This window comes from Heptranchias perlo, chromosome 9, assembly GCF_035084215.1.
Source record: "Heptranchias perlo isolate sHepPer1 chromosome 9, sHepPer1.hap1, whole genome shotgun sequence".
Taxonomy (NCBI): domain Eukaryota; kingdom Metazoa; phylum Chordata; class Chondrichthyes; order Hexanchiformes; family Hexanchidae; genus Heptranchias; species Heptranchias perlo.
The window spans coordinates 5,003,766-5,027,819 of record NC_090333.1 but is presented as its reverse complement, the minus strand read 5'-3'; the positions used below and the strand labels follow the sequence as shown (position 1 = coordinate 5,027,819).

Genomic DNA, 24,054 nt, shown 5'->3' with positions numbered 1-24,054 from the left:
ATGATCCACTGAGGTGCAGCTGAGTGGCTCTCGATGAGCAATCTTGCCAGGTTTTACTGGCGGCTTACGCACTGGGCAGGACTTTAAGAGTTAAAATCGCGTCGGGATCCGGATGACCTCATTGGAGCGCGACTTTTAGATTTTAACGAGGCTCCACCTGCCTACGGCCGGTGCCTCCCTGTGACCAAAAACAGCGTGGTTAAAATGGTGGCGGACGGGAACGCGTCATGAGCGCAGAGCCCGACCACCATTTTGACCACCCGCCCCCCCCTTATTCCTGCATCGTTAAAATCGGGTCTTTGAACCTATTTGCAGATGTAGGCAGTGGATTTCTTTGGTGTGTATTTTTATATATTCTGATGGGAGTTTTAGTTCAAGTTTTTTCTGCCCTGCTCCTCGTTCAGTTTTCTTCGCCTCTCTTCATCTGAAGCTGCTGGCTGCCTACTGTTATTTTTTTTTTTATTCGTTCACGGGATGTGGGCATCGCTGGCGAGGCCGGCATTTATTGCCCATCCCTAATTGCCCTTGAGAAGGTGGTGGTGAGCCGCCTTCTTGAACCGCTGCAGTCCGTGTTATCGCAACCAAATGGCTACAGTGAGTGTCAGCAGCTGAGCCCAATCCTAACCGTATGCTTAGAATCCTAGAACCGAACAACACAGAAGGAGGCCTTTCGGCCCATCGTGGCTGTGCCGGCTCTTTGAAAGAGCTATCCAATTAGTCCCACTCCCTTGTTCTTTCTCCACAGCAATACGAATTTCTCCTTTTCAAGTATTTATCCAATTCCCCTTTGAAAGTCACTATTGAATCTTCTTCCACCGCCATTTCAAGCAGTGCTTTCCAGATCATAACAACTCGTTGTGTAAAAAAAATGTCTCCTCATCTCCCCCCACTGGTTACCCACCTGCCAGTGGAAATAGTTTCTCCCTATCTACTCTATCAAAACCGCTCATAATTTTAAATGCCTCTAATAAATCTCCCTTTAACCTTCTCTGCTCTAAGAAGAACAATCCCAGCTTCTCCAGTCTCTCCACATAACTGAAGGCCCTCATCCCCGGTACCATTCATGTATCGATTGGCGTTTCAATGCAAATTGACAGTCGATCCGCAAAGTAGTATCACAACTGAGTGACAGGTTGAAAATTAACCCCAGAATCTTTTAGATTTGTTTCAGCACAACAAATAAAAAGCATAGAACACTGATTAATTCTCATTTTTTTGATTAGCATGCATAGAGTTGCCAACCCTCCAGGAATTAAAGCTTAATCTCCTGGACACTGCTGCGAGTAACGCCATCATAGGGGCATTAAAAAAAAATTGTATTTTTTTTTCCATTTTCTTTTATTCGTGACAAAAGTACTGGAGATGAGTAAAAGAGGCTGTTTGACTGGGGAGGGGGTAGATCATGTGATGAAACCTCCAGGAATGCATCCAACCAGAGTCGGCAACACTAACCATGTAACAGGGAATTAATCTTAACCTTTCCTTAATACCCTCAAGATTCACAATCTTGAAACTTGTTTTCACCTGTATTTTAGTGCTTTTTAATCTTCCTGGCATTTTACTCTTTGTTTATGGGCTGTTATTCCAGGGCCCATCTCTTTCACTGTTAAAATAGAATGAACTTTAACTAAACACGCAGCGATTTTTCTTTTCCAAATTCCACTCTCTCACCTTTAATGATCTGGATGTTTCACCGTAAACTTTCCACAAAAGAAATATATAAATATATAGCTTTTGATTAAACTAATGATCCCACTTTCCCATCAATGGCAATTGGTTGTCAAATTTGATAAATGCACCTGGTGCCCGCCTCACCTGTCTCCATCACTCAGATTCGAGCAGTTTTATCAAGAGCTGACATTCGACTAACAACAGCCAGGTACGCGTCAAGCTGAATAACCCTCAAATACGTCTTCATTGATGAGGGGTGAACTGGTCAAACTTGTCATGCTCCAGATCAGCTAAGATCAGTGTACAGCTGACAAGATAAGCCCATGTGCCCTGAGCTTTGAAAGTTTAATCCCCTCAACACCCACTATTTAATATGCATGAAGTTTTTGTTGCATAATACATGGTAGACAAATGGAAATTCTCAATACTGTTTTATGGAAAGAATTAACATGTTTAATTTTGAAATATTTACAATAAAATTGTATAGTAAAGCGGGATCAGTCGCTGCTGCTATATCCCAAATACTAACCGACATCTTTTACCTACATAGATAATCACAGATAAAGGGACTAAAACCATTCCATCTTCAAAAAATGAACTGTTGCAGATATGACTGACCTTTTACTGTTAATTTCTGTGCAGCAACAACAATAACAACAACTTGCATTTATATAGCGCCTTTAATGTAGTAAAACGTCCCAAGGCGCTTCACAGGAGCAATTAGCAAACAAAATTTGACACCGAACCACATAAGCAGATATTAGGACAGGTCACCAAAAGCTTAGTCAAAGAGATAGGTTTTAAGGAGCGTCTTAAAGGAGGAGATAGAGGTGGCGAGGTGGAGAGATTTAGGGAGGGAATTCCAGACCTTCGGGCCTAGGCAGCTGAAGGCACGGCCGCCAATGGTGGAGCGATTAAAATCGGGGATGCGCAAGAGGCCAGAATAGGTTGTGAGAGGCCATCTGTTTTAATTGACAGCCAATCATAAGGTAAAGAATCTCGCCTAGTCAATCAGCAAATGCCAGTCAATCGCATCATAAGATAGATCAATCATATTAATAGTCCAGGTATCAAAAAAATGTCTGCTTTATGCAAAAAAAAAATCACTTGACAAGCTAGTTCCTTGTTCTAACTCATTTTCCATAAGGTCAAGCACAGAAAAAAACAGGCCTCAAGTCAAATACACTTTTCTACTTAAGACCCAGCACCATTTTATTAATTGTAACATTCTGAAGTGAAAGGGGTTTGGAACAGTTAAATTCCACTTCCAAAGCAATTCTCCCACAAACCAATAATAAGAACTATTCAATAACTGCAATAATTCCATGCACTCCTGTTCCACAGGATGCTTTTATTTAACAAAGAATCAAAAAACTTAACTGACCCGGAGTTGGTGGCCACGAGGGTTCCTGAAGAATTCTACCCCGCTCATCACCGACTAATTTCTGGATGGGGGTCTGTTCAAACGGAGTTAAGCCCCTAATTTCCATATTTAAGGGGCCCGAACACCTGCTTTAAGCGTCCGTCCGGAACACCTAACGAGGGCCCCACAAATTTGGCAGTAGGACCAACGCCTGCGCGGGTTGGGCGGGGGCATAAGAACATAAGAAATAGGAGCAGGAGTCGGCCACACGGCCCCTCGAGCCTGCTCCGCCATTCAATCAGATCATGGCTGACTTTCAACCTCAACTCCACTTTCCTGCCCGATCCCCATATCCCTTGATTCACCGAGAGTCCAAAAATCTATCGATCTCAGCCTTGAATATACTCAACGACTTGGAGCAGTCCCGCTGCTCGCTGTACTTCCCCTAGGACCTCGTTTGAATTCAGCAGCCAGTTAGCACACATCAAGGTCCCACAAACAATAATAAAATGAATGACTAGTTAATCAGTTTTAGTGGGTGTTGGTTGAAGGGTGAATGGTATGGTGTCAACCATGGCTCAGTGGGTATCACTCTCACTTCTTAGTCAGAAAGTTATGGGTTCAAGCTCCACTGCAGAGACTTGAGCACATAATCTAGGCCGACACTCCCAGTGTAGTACTGAGGGAGTGCTGCACTGTCGGAGGTGCCATCTTTCACGTGAGACATTAAACCGAGGCCCTGTTGGCCCTCTCAGGTGGATGTAAAAGATCCCGTGGCAATATTTCAAAGAGTTGGGGAAGTTCTCCCGGTGTCCTGGCCAATATTTACCCCTCAACCAACATCACTAAAACAAATGATCACATTGCTGTTTGTGGGACCTTGTTGTGTGCAAATTGGCTGCTGTGTTTTCTGCATTACAATAGTGACTACAGTTAAAAAAGTACATCATTGGCTGTAAAGTGCTTTGGGACATCCTGAGGTCATGAAAGGCGCTATATAAATGCAAGTTCTTCCTTTCTTTTCTTTCAACATCTAACTCTAAAGACGGCACCTCTGATAATGCAGCACTCCCTCAGTACTGGACTGAAGTGTCAGCATAGATTCGGTGCTCAAAACTTGGAGTGGGGCTTAAACCCACAGCCTTCTGACTCAGAGGTGCTGCCATTGTCAATTGCCAACGAAGCTGATTGAAATCTATTCTGCAAATAAGAAGGCCACTTTGTTATTTAAATGACTCTCTTACTTATGTGTGATCATTCTGCCCACTGCTGTGCAGCTCATGGCTACACAGTGCATGACGGGGCAGAACACTTAGGATTTCCACACAGAGAATGAGTAATAGCAAAACATTGTTCTCCAGTTTCACAGCTAAGCTTATTTTTTAAAATTTAATTCAAACAAAACCCTTTACATGAGTTTTAGAGACAGAATGTTGACTGGATGTTTCCATTATGGAATTAGTTTCCCCGAGCAGATTTGAGCATAATTCATCAATGAGAATAAAAATCACATAAGGCTGATGCCCAGTGAACAATTTTGCTAGCTAGTGTGCTAAAAGTCTCGACAAACAAGCCTTTCATTCGACAGTTACCCCGTGAAATTCTACAATTCATCAATAGTTGTGTTATATTCACTGCAGTAAATGAGAACTATTTGCTATTATGTTAAGGTTAGTTTATATAGCCATGGCTAATATCTCTGCGTTGTTTAGAATTGTTTCTTATAAGTCATGGAGAATTGAGTGTTCCACTTGTCTTTATTCTGTTGATTATATTGGTGCATACATAATTCCTACATTAGGGTCCAAAAGGTGAACCAGGCTTATTCCCCATTAAAGCGCCACCTGGAGAAAAGGTAAATTAGACTGGGAAGTCATCACTGTGCTGTGCCATTTGAAGTCTTGTGTGCTAAAGTGTCTGTGCTGCCATTTCATTTCCATCATTGTTAGCCGTCTGCATGATTCACCTTGTTCACTGAATATTATTTCTTTAGAGGAGAGTTTGTGACCAGAAAGAGAAATGCTCACCATGATCAGTGTGCATGATATCAGCATCAGGGTGCGGTTTGCCAAAATTGCATCCTTTTTGACACGTAATGCATGTAATAAATGTTGGTTTGATGTTGTTTTTCTGCTCCATCTCTCCGTGTCTTCTGTTTCACATGGGTGTGGTTTTGCACGGCAGTCATTGTTGTCCATTAGTTTTCAATGTCCTTGTTGCATGTGGTGTTGGATCCAAATGATTGTTCCAATGCGGAGGAGCTTGTTTGGGAGCAGCGTTTCAACCTTTTGTCAATGAAGCCAGGGTAATCAAACCAATACCTTTAAAATGGATCACTGCTACTTAGTTAAGAACATAGGAGCAGGAGTGGGTCATTCAGCCCCTCGAGCCTGTTCCCCCATTCAATTAGATGATGGCTGATCTGTACCTCAACTCCATTTTATCAGCCTTAGCTCCATATCCCATGATACCCTTACCTAACAAAAATCTATCGATCTCAGTCTTGTTCCTAGTTCTGATTCCCCCACCAGAGGAAATAGTTTTTCTGCATCTACCCTATCGAATTCTTTTAACATTTCAAACATCTCGATCTGAGCACCCTCAATTTTCTATACTCAAGGGAATGCAAGACAAGTTTATGTAACCTGTCCTCATAATTTAACCCTCTAAGCCCCAGTATCATTCTGTAAGTATTAGTTGAACACAAACCAAAGTGTGGCGGTGATTTAGACACTGTGCCACACTAGCTGGATGCTCGGGTTCAAATTGCAGCATCTTCTCAGATTTGCATCCATGCTTTCCTCAGTTTCTGTCGCTCCTCCACCCCTCCCTCAAAAGCCATAGTGACAACTGGTCTGGATCATTGTGCACAAGTGATTTTTTTGAGGCCAGAAAGAGAGATGGTGCACCAAAGCATCACAGAGCAGTTGAACCTTGAATGGCACTAATAGTGGTTATGGAAGTTGACCAAACTGTCTAATTATCCTGACCAGGAGATCAGACTGGAGAAAGGGAGTAAAAAAGAAAAACGCACAAAATATAATTTTGCACTTGCATTCAGAGAACGAAGCCTGAAGGAAATATCTGCTCTCAAGTAAGCTCTCGAGGGACTGTAACACCATTGAACATGTGATTATATGCTAGTTTATGAACTTAAAATTAAACTTGTGAAATATTACATTGTGCTACAAAAATCTCCTTTTACCTGATTTCCCATGAATCAAACCACTAATTTCTTTGTAACTATTTCTGTTGATGAATCCAGAAGAAGGTGATGCTCCTTCTAAGAAGTGGAGAATTTTTGAACTCGTACATATGGAGGTGACTGGATGCACATCTTTTATAAGGGAAAATAACATTTCTTCAGCTGGGTGTGTACGAGTATATGAGTGTCCAAGCCAAACGACTAAGAATTCTACGTAAGAAGAGCTTGTTTGCCTGATGAGGGGTGTACACTTTCGCTCTCCCTGTAGGAAAAGCCAAAGCTCATCTAAGTCCAGAGAACTTGAGCTCAGGTTAGCAACAGCCAAGGGTTGGACCCCCATGTGTTCTCAGGCACTGCTGGAGTTTAACCAGCTAACGCCATGTAGACTACCAACACAGAGCGTTAAGCTTCCTTCTGCTTGTTCAGTAAAGACCACCCTACCCGTTAGGCCTCGCAAGTAAAAAGCACAATGGGAATTCTCAGTCATCAGTCACAGGCCTGTCCCCCCTCTAGGTCCCATCAGGCTCAAGAAAGTCATTACTTCATATTACTCTGGAGTACTATAAATCTGCTTCAGCAACAATAGAATAAACTCTGTTCTGATCTCCAAGTGCCAGGCAAGTCATTTGCGAAGGCAGCTTAACCCAAAGAGACCCTGCTTACTCCCCCCCCCCCCACCTCCCAAGGAGTCATTAGTCGATCGCTAGACAACTGGCAAGCATGGGTTTGGGTCGTCATTAAGAAGACAGCAGGTACCAAGCACTCTTCCCAAAAATTAATAGAATTATATAGAATGTACAGCACAGAAACAGGCCATTTGGCCCAACTGGTCCATGCAGGAATTTATGCTCCACTTCAGCCTCTTCCCACTCTACTTCATCTAACCCTATCAGCATATCCTTCTATTCCTTTCTCCCTCATGTGTTTATCCAGCTTTACCTTAAATGCATCTATGCTATTCGCCTCAACTACTCCTTGTGGTAGCGAGAGCCACATTCTAACCACTCTCTGGGTAAGGAGGTTTTTCCTGAATTCCCTATTGGATTTATTGGTGACTATCTTATATTTATGGCTCCCGGTTTTGGATTCTCCCACAAGTGGAAACATCTTCTCTATATCGACCCTATCAAACCCTTTCAAAATCTTAAAGACCTCTATCAGGTCACCCCTCAGCCTTCTCTTTCCTAGAGAAAAGAGCTCCAGCCTGCTTAATCTTTCCCGATAGGTATAACCTCTCAGTTCTGATATCATCTTAATAAATCTAACAGCATGATAAGGAGGGACAGCTCATCATTAAATGTGTAAAAGAATTGCCATCATTGCCCTGATGACTGCATGATACACATCGTATCTCTTTAAATGGTGTTTTTAGAAGTTGGAGCTGTGGAGATTCAGCAACTGCGATCCATTTACAGTAGAACACCGAATCCTGGATATATGAGGCCTGCAGAAAATGCCTTGCAGCAACTGTCACCTGAGGCTTCAGACTTTTCTATGCAACGTCACGACTGACACCTTCCTTCTGTGCTGTTGAAGAATCGACGTGGGACAATTTGTGATGTACCAGCCATCTTGGAAGTTCTAATTGTCCAAGTCCGTTATTGCATTCCAGATTTACTCATCACCAAGTGTTTAGTCCAGAACTTCATACAAACAGTAAACAATTTTACAACACCAAGTTATAGTCCAGCAATTTTATTTTAAATTCACAAGCTTTCAGAGGCTTCCTCCTTCGTCAGGTGAACACCTGACGAAGGAGGAAGCCTCCGAAAGCTTGTGAATTTAAAATAAAATTGCTGGACTATAACTTGGTGTTGTAAAATTGTTTACAATTGTCAACCCCAGTCCATCACCGGCATCTCCACATCATACAACAGGGCATTGGCAAAGTGACGTGTCCGCTGTGAGATTGGCTCCCCTCCCGTGGCGCTGAGCAACAGGATGGTGTCAATGGGAGACCTCTTTCCCGGCAATTGTGCTTAATGGTCATTCTGTTTACAAGTCTCCCTTTGAATTCCATTAGAGCCAGAAGCACTAAATGAACCAGGAAACATCAGCATTAAATATGACGCGTTTATTTTTACCGCTTCGTGCCTAATTTGTCATTGCTCTCCCGTACAGGGTGATCCAGGCCCAATTGGTCCATTAGGTCCTTCCGGTCCTGCAGGTCAAAAGGTAAAATACTTTCTTTTCTTTGCTACTGAAATATTTTCATCCAGAGTATTCATTTTGTCAAACATTTGTAATTGATTTTTAAAAAGAAAAATCCAAAGTGCCGTATTGGTTTGTGCCCTGTGTTATTTTGTACATGCTTTGAATTTTAATCCTGATTGCTTTGTTGATACAAATAGGGATGTGCCAGCTTTCAGAAGAATTGTATCCGAGAAATCTTCATAGCTGAAACTCAGTGGGTGATTTTAACCCAGCCGGCCCAAAGGAAGCCAGGCGGGAGAGCAGTTTAAATAATTGGTGTCCCGCACACGATCTCATAATTACGATTTTAACCTGCTCTTCTGAGCAGGTGATAAGGACATCCAGCCGGAAACTAGTGGGGACCTTCTTTAAATATGCAGATCAGGCACCAATGATGTCATTGGGGCCCGGATACTATTTTAACCATCTTCTGGCCGGCCTCCCACCTTGCACCCTACGTAAACTTGAGCTCATCCAAAATTCTGCTGCCTGTATCCTAACTCGCACCAAGTCCCGTTCACCCATCACTCCTGTGCTCGCTGACCGATATTGGGATCCCAGTCTGGCAACGCCTCGATTTTAAAATTCTCATCCTTCTTTTCAAATACCTCCCATGGCCTCGCCCCATCCTGGAGTTAAAATCTCCCGAGTTTCATGCTGCCAAAGTCAGTGCGGTTTGCCACTTTCTCAGTCCCTGCCTGCCCGATTCCTGCCCTGAGTTAAAATCGGGGCATCAGATCCCGCTCAATATTGTACATGTGACAATTAAATCATGAATGTTTCAGATCAATTACCTAACTCCCCCTTCTCTCCCCTCCCCTCCCCTCCTCTTCCTTCTTCCCCTCCTCTCCCCTCCACTCTCCTCTTTCCCCAATCGCCTCCTCGCCCCGCTCCACTCCTCTCCCCTCCTCTCCCATCTCCCCTCCTCTCCCATCTCCCCTCCTCTCCCATCTCCCCTCCTCTCCCATCTCCCCTCCTCCCCTCCTCTCCCTTCTCCCCTCCTCCCCTGCCCTCTCCCCTCCTCTCCCACTCTCTCCTCTCTCCTCTCCTTCCTCTCCGCTCCCCCGCTGAATTGTGCACTGTCACCAAAGAATAATAAAACGAGTATTTCATGTTTCATATTGCAGTAGCTACCTGAATTTAAGATAAGTTGTGAGTCCAAGCACCCATGTGCAGTTAACTAAACACACATTGTAGAATAGAACAGCTTGATTTATGCATCTCGTACCAAGAATAGATATTAATGCATGATATCGTCAGTGTGGGGCTCAGATATAGTTGCAGATTGAGTATGATCTAATAACCAGATGTAAGTGTGTTAGGGTGACAATTATTTTCAGTTGTTTCTGTATTATTTTGGAAAAGAGGCAAAGCGTCTGCTTTCCTGTCTTGCGCCTCAAGCCTCTGAGTAACAATCATGATCTTGAATACTTTCATATTTTGGATGACAGATGTATGCAAAAATTTAACTGAATCCTTCTGGGATAGACACTTACATAAAACTTATGTAGAATGTACAATTTGTGAGCCATGTTTCAGTGGGCAGCGCTCTTGCCTCTGAGTCGGAAGGTCGTGGGTTCGAGTCCCACTACAGAGACTTGAGCACATAATCTAGGCTGACACTCCCAGTGCAGTACTGAGGGAGTGCTGCACTGTCGGAGGTGCCGTCTTTCGGATGAGACGTTAAACCGAGGCCCTGTCTGCCCTTTCAGATGGATGTAAAACATCCCATGACACTATTCGAATAAGAGCAGGATATTTCTCCCTGGTGTCCTGGCCAACATTTATCCCTCAAACAACATCACTTTAAAACAGATTATCTGTTCATTTTCACATTGCTGTTTGTGGGATCTTGCTGTGCACAAATTGGCTGCTGCATTTCCTACATTACAACAGTGACTACACTTCAAAAGTACTTCATTAGCTGTAAAGCACTTCTGGACGTCCTGAGGTTGTGAAAGGCGATATATAAATGTAAGTCTTTCTTTTATCTGCAAAAATTCCAGATAATAAACATTATGCACAGGAGCTTTTTTTACATTATGTTGTTCAACTGAATTGATCCTTCCCTATCAACTGTCCCATATTAGTATTAAAATAGCACAAAATGCAAAGTAACCGGCCCTATTCATGAGATGGTAGGGAAAAAATAAAGTGCCAAGTTCCAGTTTGTTGTACATCTACATGCTTTTGTAAATGCTGCATTACACCTCCCATATTGCTTTTTAATTTTAACTTTGGCATATAATACACTCAACTGTACCATACGGAAAGCAGCCATACATATCACAGGCAACGATCCCTGCACCTGAACAACACAATGATATTGTCTCAGGCCAATAATCAATAACAACAACTTTACACAGCGAGTTGTTATGATCTGGAATGCACTGCCTGAAAGGGTGGTGGGAGCAGATTCAATAGTAACTTTCAAAAGGGGGATTGGATAAATACCTGAATAGGAGACATTTGCAGAGCTATGGGGAAAGAGCAGGGGGAATGGGTCTAATCGGATAGCTCTTTCAAAGAGCCAGCACAGGCGCGATGGGCCGAATGGCTTCCTTCTGTGCTGTACCTACTATGATGCTATGAACTTGCATTTATATAGCGCAGTAAAATGCCCCGAGGCGCTTCACAGGGGCGTTGTCAGACAATACTTGACCCTGAGCCATGCAATGAGATATTAGGACAGGTGACCAAAAGCTTGGTCAAAGAGATAGGTTTTAAGGAGTGACTGAAAGGAGGAGAGAGAGGTAGAGAGGCGGAGAGGTTTAGGGAGGGAATTCCAGAGCTTAGGGCCTAGGCAGCTGAAGGCACGGCCGCCATTGGTGGAGCGGTGAAAATCGGGGATACGTAAAGGGCCAGAATTGGAGAAGCGAAGAGATCTCGGAGGGTTGTAGGGCCGGAGGAGGTTACAGAGATAGGGAGGGGGCGAGGCCATGGAGAGATTTGAACACAAGGATGAGAATTGTAAAATCGAGACGTTGCTGGACCGAGAGCTGATGTAGGGCAGCGAGTTGTAATCCGTTGAGCTAATTCTTGCATCAGTTTCCTTGTTGTTTGCGATGCCATGCCTAAGTGATGAAAGATGTCCGCTTATCCATGTTTATTTGCCCTGCGGCTTGGATGTCATTTTACCTGTCTTTTTTTGAAATTGACGTTATTTTAATCTTTTCAGCATTTATTTTCATTTTATGTAATCCTTGGCATGTTTCGTCAAGTTTGACGGTCGGTGTTTATTGCCTCTGAGGGTGGAATTCAGAAGTGCATAGAGACAAATATTTCTTAGGGACAGAAAGGTATTACGTACAATCCCACTCACAAAAAGGGGAGAGGGATAAACCCGACAATTACAGGCCAGTCAGCCTAATGTCGGTGGTGGGGAAACTTTTAGAGACAATAATCCGGGACAAAATTAATTGGCACTTGGAAAAGCCTGGGCTAATAAATAAAAGTCAGCACGGATTTGTTAAAGGAAAATCGTGTTTGACTAACTTGATTGAGTTCTTTGATGAAGTAACTGAGAGGGTTGATGAGGGGAGTACGGTTGATGTGGATATGGACTTTCAAAAGGCGTTTGATAAAGTACCACATAATAGACGTGTTAGCAAAATTAAAGACCATGGGATTAAAGGGACAGTGGCAGCGTGGATACAAAATTGGCTAGGGAACAGAAAGCAGAGAGTCGTGGTTGTTTTTCAGACTGGAGGGAAGTATACAGTGATGTTCCCCGGTGGTCAGTATTAGGACCACTGCTCTTTTTGATATCTATTAATGACCTCGACTTGGGTACAGAGGGTATAATTTCAAAGTTTGCAGATGACACGATACTCGGAAATGTAGTAAACAGTGAGGAGGATAGTAACAGACTTCAGGAGGACATAGACAGACTGTTGAAATGAGCAGACACATGGCAGATGAAATTGGGAGAAAGAATGAGGAGAGGCAATATAAACAAAATGGTACAATTTTAAAGGGGGTGCAGAAACAGAGAGACCTGGGGGTGTATGTACACAAATCTTTGAAGGTAGCAGGACAAGTTGAGAAGGCTGTTAAAAAAAGCATACGGGATCCTTGGCTTTATTAATAGAGGCACAGAGTACAAAAGCAAGGAAGTAGATGAAGAAGAGTTCAAGGAGGCTCATGTGAACCATAAACACCAGCACAGACCAGTTGGGCCGAATGGCCTGTTTCTGTGCTGTAAACTCTATGTAATTCTATGTAATTCATTCCACAACTTTATGACTCTTGGGTGAACAAATTTACACCGAACTTCACCTTATTCTCAACTTAATTTTTAACGAGTGCCTCTTGCTTTTTGACCACAGTGAACAATTTACCTGGATCAACTTAGTAAATTCCTTTCATCAGGTCCCCTGAACACTTTTCCTTTCCAAAGAAAGTACGCTTAACTTCCTTAATTTGTCCTCATAAGTTAAATTCTCGATACTCAGAATCAGGGTTGCGAACTGCCCAGTTTTAGATGGGAACTCACCGTTTCTAGAGGACTGTCGAGAAGTTTCTGAAATGTAAACTGGACGCCAAAAGTCGAGGGTGTAAATATTCGTCTGGGCCCATGTTCAGGCCCGGACTTGGGTCCTGTGCGATTAGCACGCGTCGAAGAAAGAGGCCAGAGGATTGATAGAAATTAGTCTTCGGGCCTCCTTTGCATACTCGGGGCGAGCTGCCTGCGCTGGTCGCGTCTGCGCGGGCAGCTCGCCCCGACTGGAAATGTCAATTTAGGGCTGGCTTTCCTCACCGGCAGAGGCCCACAGGCAAGGCCCAGGAGGAGGGATGGAGCGGGCCACGACGGCAGTCACCGCCCAATCAGAATGATTTGAGGACATTCAGTGAGTCCTAACTGACTCCCTGGAGAACATGATGTGGAGATGCCGGTGATGGACTGGGGTTGACAATTGTAAACAATTTTACAACACCAAGTTATAGTCCAGCAATTTTATTTTAAATTCACAAGCTTTCGGAGGCTTCCCCCTTTGTCAGGTGCCTGACGAAGGGGGAAGCCTCCGAAAGCTTGTGAATTTAAAATAAAATTGCTGGACTATAACTTGGTGTTGTAAAATTGTTTACAATTCCCTGGAGAACGCTATTGCATTTGGTCCCTGAAGGCCAACCCTTGCAAGGCATAGAACTACATGACAGAATTTACAGCACAGAAACAGGCTATTCGGCCCAACAGGTCTATCTATGCCTGTGTTTATGCTCCACACGAGCCTCTTCCTACCCCTCTTCATCTCACCCAATCACCATATCCTTCAATTCCTTTCTCCCTCATGTGCTTATCTGGCTTCTCCTTAAATCCATCTAAGACACAAGTGTGGGCTTTCTACCTGAAACACCGCCAAAAAAAATCTCCGGATAACGTGAGATGGTACAATCCTCAAGACGACAGGGGAGTGGTGTCAGGGACTAGGGGAGATCTTGACTTTGTGCGATAGTGTGAAACGGGTGATAGCGAGTCGGCAGTCCCTTTTATATCTCTTCCAATTTTCATTTCCGTTGAAGTCGACGTAAATATAAATCGGGAGAGATTTAAAACGGCCCTGCCGACTCGCAATCACCCTTTAGTCCGAACACTGACACTCAAAACTGCACATCAAGAAGCTGAAAAGGAAAATGAACTCCAGGAACTGGACAACACAAAATGGTGGAGCTGACCCCAAAACACTCCGGGGCAACGGTCTTGCCCCGTGTTACTCAATTGCGCCTTGCTCGAGCCAGGCACACAACGTTGATACTGAACTCAATCCATCCCGTGGGGTCAGCACAGCGACTTTCAAAACCAACTCCCACCCTGTCGCTATACTGCCTCATGGGAAGTGCACCGCCATCAGTGAGGCAGGGGGCCTTCAGTAAAAAGGAGATCAAAAACAGATCCGCCGCTTTGAAACATTCCACCACCTAAGAGCCGGAAGTCCGGCAACGCCTCGATTATAAAATTCTCAGATTCCTCCACGGCCTCACCCCTCCCTATCTCTGCAACCTCCTCCAGCCCTACAACCCTCTGAGGTCTCTGCGCTCCTCCAATTCTGGCCTTTTGCACATCCCCGATTTGTATCGCTCCACCACTGGCAGCCGTGCCTTCAGATGCCCATGCCCTAAGCTCTGGAATTCCCTCCCTGAACCTCTCTACCTCTCTCTCCTCCTTTAAGACTCTTCTTAAAACCTACCTCTTTGACCAAACTTTCGGTAACCTGTTCTAATATCTCCTTTTGTGGCTCGGTGTCAAATTTTGTTTGATAATCGCTCCTGTGAAGCGCCTTGGGACGTTTTACTACGTTAGAGGCGCTATATAAAGGTGAGTTGTTGTTGTTGTTGTCGTTGTCGTCGTCGTCGTCCAGAAAAAGCTTTGCCTCTGAAAATCCCTTACCCCAAAATATCACTGTGGACAACTTCGGAGTAATAAAATGGCAGGAAATGGTGATGATTTTGGAAACCTGGTTCCTTCAGAACAAATCCTTGCAGGCACTGCCCTCGAATGAAAACACTAGTTGTACCCTAAATTGAGCAAGAGCTGGGGTGGCAAAGACTGGTGACAACGTAACTAAGAGGAAGCTGAGAAACGACCCCGGAATCATAGAATCATACAGCTCAGAAGGAGGCCATTCGGCCCATCGTGCCTGTGCCGGCTCTTTGAAAGAGCTATCCAATTAGTCCCTCTCCCCCTGCTCTTTCCCCATACCCCTTAAATTTTTCCTTTTCAAGTATTTATCAAATTCTCTTTTGAAAGTTACTATTGAATCTGCTTCCACCGCCCTTTCAGGCAGTGCATTCCAGATCATTGCAACTCGCTGCGTAAAAAAAATTCTCCTCATCTCCCCTCTGGGCCTATATTCTCTAGGGTTTAAAAGAATGAGAGGTGATCTCATTGAAACATATAGATGCTGAGAGGTTGTTTACCCTAGCTGGAGAGTCTAGAACTAGGGGGCATAGTCTCAGGATAAGGGCTCGGCCATTTAAGACTGGAATGAGGAGGAATTTCTTCACTCAGAAGGTTGTGAATCTTTGGAATTCTCTACTCCAGAGGGCTGTAGATGCTGAGCCATTGGATATATTCAAGGCCGAGATCGATAGATTTTTGGACTCTAGGGGTATCAAGGGATATGGGGATCAGGCAGGAAAGTGGAGTTGAGGTCAAAGATCAGCCATGATCTGATTGAATGGCGGAGCAGGCTCGAGGGGCCGTATGGCCTACTCCTGCCTCTATTTCTTATGTTCTTATGTTTGCCAATTACCTTTCCCAACAAAAATTTATCAATCTCAGTGATGATTCCCAACAGCGATTTGGGGGAGAGTGTTCCAGATTTCCACTACCCATTGTGTGAAGAAATGCTTCCTGAATTCACTCGTGAACGGCCGAGCTCTAATTTTGAGATTGCTCCCCCCCTTGTCCTGGATTCCCCCAGCAGAGGAAATAGTTTCTCCATACCTACCCTATCAAATCCTTTTTATCATTTTAAACACCTCGATCAGATTACCCCTCAACCTTCTAAACTCAAGGGAATAAAAACCAAGTTCATACAACCTGTCCTCATAATTTAACCCTTTAAGGCCTGGAAGTGAATGTGCAGAGCCTGGGTGAACACTGCCTGATGCAAAACCTGCTGTTAACATCTGAAAGAAAGAAAGACTTGCAGTTATATAATGCGTTTCGCGACTTCGGGATGTCCTAAATTGGCACTTTACAGCCAATGAAGAACTTTCTTTGAAGTGTAGTCACTGTTGTAATGTAGGAAACGCGGCAGCCAATTTGCACACAGCAAGATCCCACAAACAGCACAGTGATAATGACCAGATCATCTGTTTTTGGTGATGTTGGTTGAGGGATAGATATTGGCTAGGACAGCAGGGAGAACTCACCTGCACTTCTTCGAAATAGTGCTAAAGGATCTTTTACGTCCAGCTGGGAGGGCAGACGGGGCCACGGTTTAACGTCGCATCCAAAAGACAGCACCGCTGACAATGTAGCACTCCCTCAGTACTGCATTCGGAGTGTCAGCTTGCATTTTGTGCTCAAGTCTCTGGAGTGGGACGTGAACCCACAAACTTTGGACTTAGAGGCGAGAGTGCTACCCACTGAGCCACTGCTGACACATCTGCACTTGTGCATTTTCTTCTCATGACATTTTGACTGCTTTTGAAATAATTCCACCGTCTCCCCTTTCAACACCTTTTTTTTGCTGCGCTTACATTTCTTGTCATATTTTTGGAACCGCAGCTGCTAATTTCCTAGCCTTCAGGAACTGTTTCCTCTTACCAAGCAGTTTTACAACTGTGTTTTTGTGACCATTAGACACCAGTCTCACTGTATATTCTGGTCTGATCACGTTCGTTCCTGGATCATTGCCATTTTTCAGACTGCCTACCTCATGCTAGCCTTGCGCTGAGATTTACATTCACTTCACACACACACACACACACACACACACACACACACCCCATTAAACGAAATAAACTGAGCAGAATCTGTTTCTGTATCTTGCTTTTGAACTGATTTTACAACATCCTCCTTTACTTCTACAGAGATCCCCCAGGCTACACACCATTTTCCATCCAAGAGCACAGCAAAGCGACATGCTGCTTGACTTTTGCCACTCTGTAATCAGCCATTGTGACGTGTACAAACAAAGAAACATGGAAACATAGAAAATAGGAGCAGGAGTAGGCCATTCGGCCCTTCGAGCCTGCTCCACCATTCAATATAATCATGGCTGATCCTCTATCTCAATACCATATTCCCGCTCTCTCCCCATACCTCTTGATGCCTTTTGTGTCTAGAAATCTATCCAGCTCCTTCTTAAATATATTCAGTGACTTGGCCTCCACAGCCTTCTGTGGGAGAGAATTCCACAGGTTCATCACCCTCTGAGTGAAGAAATTTCTCCGCATCTCAGTCCTAAATGTCCTACCTCATATCCTGAGACTGTGACCCCTCGTTCTAGTTCTTCCTTCCCTCCTTTATGGAGTAGTGACTGACCTCTGCTCGACTCCTTCCGATGACGCCTTCGTTCAGATCAATAACTTGGCGTACAATGACTTATTGGTACAAGCCAGCACAGTAGCACGCTGCGACACAGAGCATTCGCACTCCAACACACTGTGGTGGCTGATTTTCCTTCCCCCCCGCACCCCCAACCCACCATCAGGCAGGATCCAGGCATTAGAATCATACAGCACAGAAGGAAGCCATTCGGCCCATCATGCCTGTGCCGACTCTTTGAAAGAGCTATCCAATTAGTCCCACTCCCCCTGTGATGAAAATGGCAGTATGCCCGCCAAGGTCCAGGTCACTACCATTGTGCTGGGGGCCTTGAAATGGACGTTCCAGGCGCCCGCTGAAAGCAGGCGGGAGTCCCATTAGCCCATGCGAATCGGGTCCAGTGCAATTTTAAAGTGTGCCAATGGGGCGGAGCATGTGCCACACAGTATTAGCAGTGGCTCAGTGGACAGCACTCTCGCCTATGAATCAGAAGGTGGTGGGTTTATAGTCCCACTCCAGAGACTTGAGCACAAAATCTAGGCTAACACTCCCAGTGCAGCACTGAGGGAGCGCTGCACTGTCGGAGGGGCCGTCCTTCGGATGAGATGTTAAACCGAGGCCTCTCAGGTGGATGTTGAGGATACCATGGCACTATTATGAAGAAGAGTAGGGGAGTTCTCCCCAGTGTCCTGGGACAATATTTATCCCTCACCCAACATCACTAAATGATGGTCATTATCACGGTGCTGTTTGCGGGACCTTGCTATGTGCAAATTGGCTGCTGCATTTCATACATTGCAACTGTGTCTACACTTCAAAGAAAGTTCTTCATTGGCTGTAAAGTGCCAATTTAGGACGTCCTGAAGTCGCCAAAGTGCTATATAGCTGCAAGTCTTTCTTTCAGATGTTGACAGCGGGTTTTGCATCAGGCAGTGTTCAAGTGTTCACCGAGGCTCTGCACATTCACTTCCAGGCCTTAAAGGGTTAAATTATGAGGCCAGGTTGCATGAACACATATCGGCTGCCGCATTTCCTACATCATAACAGTGACTACACTTCAAGAGTAATTAATTGGCTGTAAAGCGCTTTGGAACGTCCTGACATCATGAAAAGCACTATATAAATGCGAGTTATTTCCTTCTTTCTTTCCTCCTATTGCCACTTGGCGTAGAGCGGCCTGACCAGCTGCAGGCTGTTCAAAGGGTTAATAAAAAGGTTTTCAAATGATTTTTCTGGAGCTAGGGGGAGCATAACAGGGAGAGGGAGAGGGCTTTGCAGCAGCCCCCTCTCCCTCCAGTCTTGCTGGTTGAAGGCCCAGTCTCAGGCGAAACCTCCAGTGAGGCACCGTTTCTGATGTTCGGGGTGCTGCTGCCCCTTTAAAGTCCCTCGCTGGTGATGCAGTGTAGCATCTCTGGGATTCTCCTCTCTTTGCATTGGAGGGCTCCCTTTTGACAGCAGGAGCCGGTCCGAGAGTTTGCCGTGTATACTTAGTGAGGCCCGACCCAGGCAGAGCTGGATTAAGAATTCTGGGTGGCCTTGACACAAAGAACGTTCAGGACCTCTCTGCGATCACCCATACAAACCCCGCCTCCCTCCCCCCCTCCCATCCATCAAAACACATATTTGCAGTAAAATGCATGAAGGAAAAATTTGCAGGGCTGTCGGGAAAGAGCAGGGCAAGTGGGACTAATTGGATAGCTCTTTCAAAGAGCCGGCACAGGCACGATGGGCCAAATGGCCTCCTTCTGTGCTGTATCATTCTATGATTCTAAGAAACATGCCCGTAGAATGTTTACACTGCATTAATAGTAAAGCAAATCATATCATATTATACTACACTTAAATGAAACGGCATTTGTTTGTCACACACAGACACACACACAGACACACAAAATAACAGCTGACTGTAAATTATGTAATTTTAATCCCAGGCTCTGTTACAATGCAGCAATTATCCACCATCACCATCTAATTATAACTAAGGATACAAAACACCAAGCCAGTGGAATATTTCAATCGCTTTATTTTCTCTGTTTGAACAATTTTATATCAGCTACATCTCCTCAAAATAATTGAATTTGCAAATTGTATGTTGGGCCTTTATTGCAAAGGGGTTGGAGTACAAGAGTAAGGAAGTCTTGCTGCAATTGTACAGGGCTTTGGTGAGACCTCACCTGGAGTACTGTGTACACTTTTGGTCTCCTTATCTAAGGAAGGATATACTTGCCTTAGAGGCGGTGCAACGAAGGTTCATTAGATTAATTCTTGGGATGAGAGATTTGTCCTATGAGGAGAGATTGAGTAGAATGGGCCTGTACTCTCCGGAATTTAGAAGAATGAGAGGTGATCTCATTGAAACATATAAGGTTATGAGGGGGCTTGACAGGGTAGATGCTGAGAGGATGTTTCCCCTGGCTGGAGAGTCTAGAACTAGGGGGCATAGTCTCAGGATAAGGTGTCGGACATTTAGGACTGAGATGAGGAGGGATTTCTTCACTCAGAGGGTGAATTTTTGGAATTCTCTACCCCAGAGGGCTGTGGATGCTCAGTCATTGAGTATATTCAAGATGGAGGTCGATAGATTTTTGGACTCTAGGGGAATCAAGGGATATGGGGATCGGGCAGGAAAGTGGAGTTGAGGTCGAAGATCGGCCATGATCTTATGGAATGGCGGAGCAGGCTCAAGGGGCCGTATGGCCTACTCCTGCTCCTATTTCTTATCTTTCTTATTTGCCTTATTTCAACTCCTTAATTTAAGAGGGAAACATAGTGAGTGTCACGTTTCCCACAACAACTATTCTGATAACCGGTCTGAGAAACAACCTAGTTAAATTCGTCTCGCTATTTAAATGGAGTCATATTTATTGGGATTAACAATTTTGTTTCTAAAGCGGTGGTTGGGCATCGCAGCAGCAGTGTAGAGGAGACCTCCCATCGCAGTAGATTCCCCCCCCCACTGAGCGGTGTTCGGGCGGCTAGTCGAGCATTGCTTGTTTTGAGGGCCGAGCCTCATTAGCGTAAAAGGCTGGCGGGCTGTGGGCGGAAAAGGAGCCAGTCCTGGGTCCTGTCCAACAGCCCCAAGCCACCGCAGTATCGGGGATCCTGTCAATTCTCCGGGCCAGAAGAAGGTAGGTCCTTGTGGGGAGGGGGGTGGTGGGAAGGGAGGGGTCCATCCGTCTTTCAGATGAGACAATAATCCAAGGCCCCGTCTGCCCTCTCAGGTGGATGTAAAAGATCCCATGGCACTATTTTGAAGAAGAGTAGGGGAGTTCTCCCCTGTGTCCTGGTCAATATTTATCCCTCGACCAACATCACCAAAACAGATTACCTGGTCATTATCACGTTGCTGTTTGTGGGAGCTTGCTGTGCGCAAATTGGCTGCTGCATTTCCCTACATTATAACAGTGACTACACTTCAAAAGTATTTAATTGGTTTTAAAACACTTTGTTACCTGGATGGCTTTCCTCAAGTGATGATGATGAAAGACTTGTATTTACATAGCGCCTTTCACAACCTCAGGATGTCCTGAAGCACTTTTCAGCCAATGAAGTACTTTAAAGTGCAATTGCTGTTGTAATGCAGGGAAACGTGGCAGCCAATTTGCGCACAGCAAGATCCCACAAACAGCAATGTGATAATGACCAGATAATCCGTTTTTGGTGATGGTGGTTGAGGGATAAATGTTGGCCAGGACACCAGGGAGAACCTCCCTGCTCTTCTTCGTGCATAGTGCCATGGGATATTTTACATCTCCTTGAGAAGACAGTACTGCACTGGGAGCGTCAGTTGAGATTTTTTTTTGCTCAAGTCTCTAAAGTGGGACCTGAACCCACAACTTTCTGACTCAGAGGCGAGAGTTCGACACACTGGTCCACTATAGCAACCCTACGATTCACCCAGCTGAGATTCACTAAGTCAGCACAGACCAGATATTGTACCTGGGTTATGTGATCTGTATGGCTCAACTGTTGTTTGCTTTAAACAGCTGGGGAGCCCTCAGAACTAGTTCTTACCAGCAACCAGCTTGATTGCTTCTTTTTACTATTAAGCTGTGAAACTGTTCATTTCTCTGAAGAGTCTCCCGAGTATTTAAATTATTTCGTCCTAAGTATCTAGGTGATGAGTCAAAAGTAGCCAAATGTTTTCACAAGAAATTGGTCTCTGAAGACAAACGTTGCTTGATCTGCTTTCAATTGAGAAATGTTAAGGTCAGCTATAGTACGCCAAGATTATATATCACTTTTATATTGTACTAAGTTTGTTTTAAAATGGAATTAGGTTATTTTGAAGAAACATGCAGTGTTAATCAGCAATATTCTAAATGATACAGTTAAATGGTATATTATCATAGAATTATATAGCACAGAAGGAGGCCATTCGGCCCATCGTGCCTGCGCTGGCTCCCTGAAAGAACTACCAATGCGTCTCATTCCCTTGCTCTTTCCCCATAGCCCTGCATATTTTTCCTTTTTAAATATTTATCCAATTCCCTTTTGAAAGTTATTATTGAAATTGCTTCCATCACCCTTTTTATTAACTCATTTAAAAAAATACCTGGATGTGCACCTGGAGAGCCGTGACCTGCAGGGCTGCAGACCAAATGAGATTAGGCTGGGTGGCTCGTTTCTCAGCCGGCACGGACACGATGGGTTGAATGGCCTCTTTCTGTGCCGTAAATGTTCTATGTTTCCATGTTTCTTTCAGGCAGTGCATTCCAGATCATAATAACTCATTGCGTAAAAAAATTTCTCCTCATCTCACCTCTGGTTCTTTTGCCAATCACCTTAAATCTATGTCCTCTGGTTATTGACCTTTCTGCCACTGGAAACAGTTTCTCCTTATTTACTCTATCGAAACCCTTCATGATTTTGAGCCCTTCTATTATATCTCCCCTTAACCATATGAATATAAATACACTATCAATATATGTAACTATTTCTCACTTGTGATGCCAGCCTAGTTATCCCATCAGCCAACTTGCAAGATGTAAATAATATCCCACAGCTCCACATCAGGTATCCTCATTACCTTCACACTTACATGATTACAAACATGAATTCAATTTAAAATTTAAATATAATAGCTGTCTTGACTCAAATTTCTGATTATATCTGACTGAGGATTTCAACTATAGCCTCATTTGTGTAGAGTCTTATCGTACCTCTTTGGCGAGACCTAACCTGGAGTACTGCGTGCAGTTTTGGTCTCCTTATCTAAGGAAGGATATACTTGCCTTAGAGGTGGTGCAACGAAGATTCACTAGATTAATTCCTGGGATGAGAGGGTTGTCCTATGAGGTGAGGTTGAGTAGAATGGGCCTATACTCTCTGGAACATAAGAACATAAGAAATAGGAGCAGGAGTAGGCCAATCGGCCCCTCGAGCCTGCTCCGCCATTCAATAAGATCATGGCTGATCTGATCCTAACCTCAAATCTAAATTCATGTCCAATTTCCTGCCCGCTTCCCGTAACCCCTAATTCCCTTTATTTCTAGGAAACTGTCTATTTCTGTTTTAAATTTATTTAATGATGTAGCTTCCACAGCTTCCTGGGGAAGCAAATTCCACAGACCTACTATCCTCTGAGTGAAGAAGTTTCTCCTCATCTCAGTTTTGAAAGAGCAGCCCCTTATTCTAAGATTATGCCCCCTAGTTCTAGTTTCACCCATCCTTGGGAACATCCTTACCGCATCCACCCGATCAAGCCCCTGGAGTTTAGAAGAATGAGAGATGATCTCATTGAAACATTTAAAATTATAAGGGGGCTTGACAGAGTAGATGCTGAGAGGTTGTTTCCCATGGTTGGAGAGTCTAGAACGAGGAGGGGGGCATAGTCGCAGGATAAGGGGTCGGCCATTTAAGACTGAGATGAGGAGCAATTTCTGCACTCAGAGGTTTGTGAATCTTTGGAATTCTTTATCCCAGAGGGTTGTAGATGCAGAGTCACTGAATATATTCACGGCTGAGATCGATAGTTTTCTGGACTCTAGGGGAATTAAGGGAAATGGCGATCGGGCAGGAAAGTGGAGTTGAGGTCAAAGATCAGCCATGATCTGATTGAATGGCAGAGCAGGCTCGAGGGGCTATGTGGCCTACTCCTGCTCCTATTTCTTTTATGTTCTTCTGTTCTCACTGTTGTCCCTGACAGACCCTTCACTGACCTGTGCCTGTTGCATGTTGTGATGAAGACAGCTAACAAGACCATCAAAGCAGCCAAAGTACACTGACATGTGCTGAAATATTCCAGTCTCAAAAGCAAATAAGAATTTTTATAGGGGCTAATAAAATGCCACTAAGTTTTTACTTTACGTTCAACCCAACTCTTTCATGATAAGTGAACATGGGTTAGTTACACAAATGTTTCAGTCACTTATAGGTTCATCAGTTAAGGTTGCCAGCAGTTTAATTTTGAACCAGACGCTGCAGATTTAAGAGAGACATTTCTAGAATGTACGTTAGACTCAGAGGGCTGGACTTTCCTCTGGGAATCTGTCAATTGTTTGGGCTAAGCATGAGCAGTGTTCAGTGGAAAGCAGAACGGGGAGGCCTGGAGCTGCAGCCACGCCCCTAAACCAAGCAGCTGACCTTTTCTCTCACTCCTCCCCTGCCCCCTCCCCCTCCTGC

General features: G+C 44.4%; 1 protein-coding gene across 1 annotated transcript in view; it reads left to right on the top strand.

Moving 5' to 3' along the window:
• Positions 1-24,054, top strand: part of LOC137325103 (collagen alpha-1(XXIV) chain) — a 423,963-nt gene that overhangs the window by 123,527 nt on the left and 276,382 nt on the right. Inside the window, exons 5-6 of the mRNA XM_067989822.1 lie at positions 4,836-4,889; positions 8,361-8,414. Of these exons, the coding sequence (XP_067845923.1) occupies positions 4,836-4,889; positions 8,361-8,414 (108 nt within the window). The remainder of the gene's footprint in view (positions 1-4,835; positions 4,890-8,360; positions 8,415-24,054) is intronic.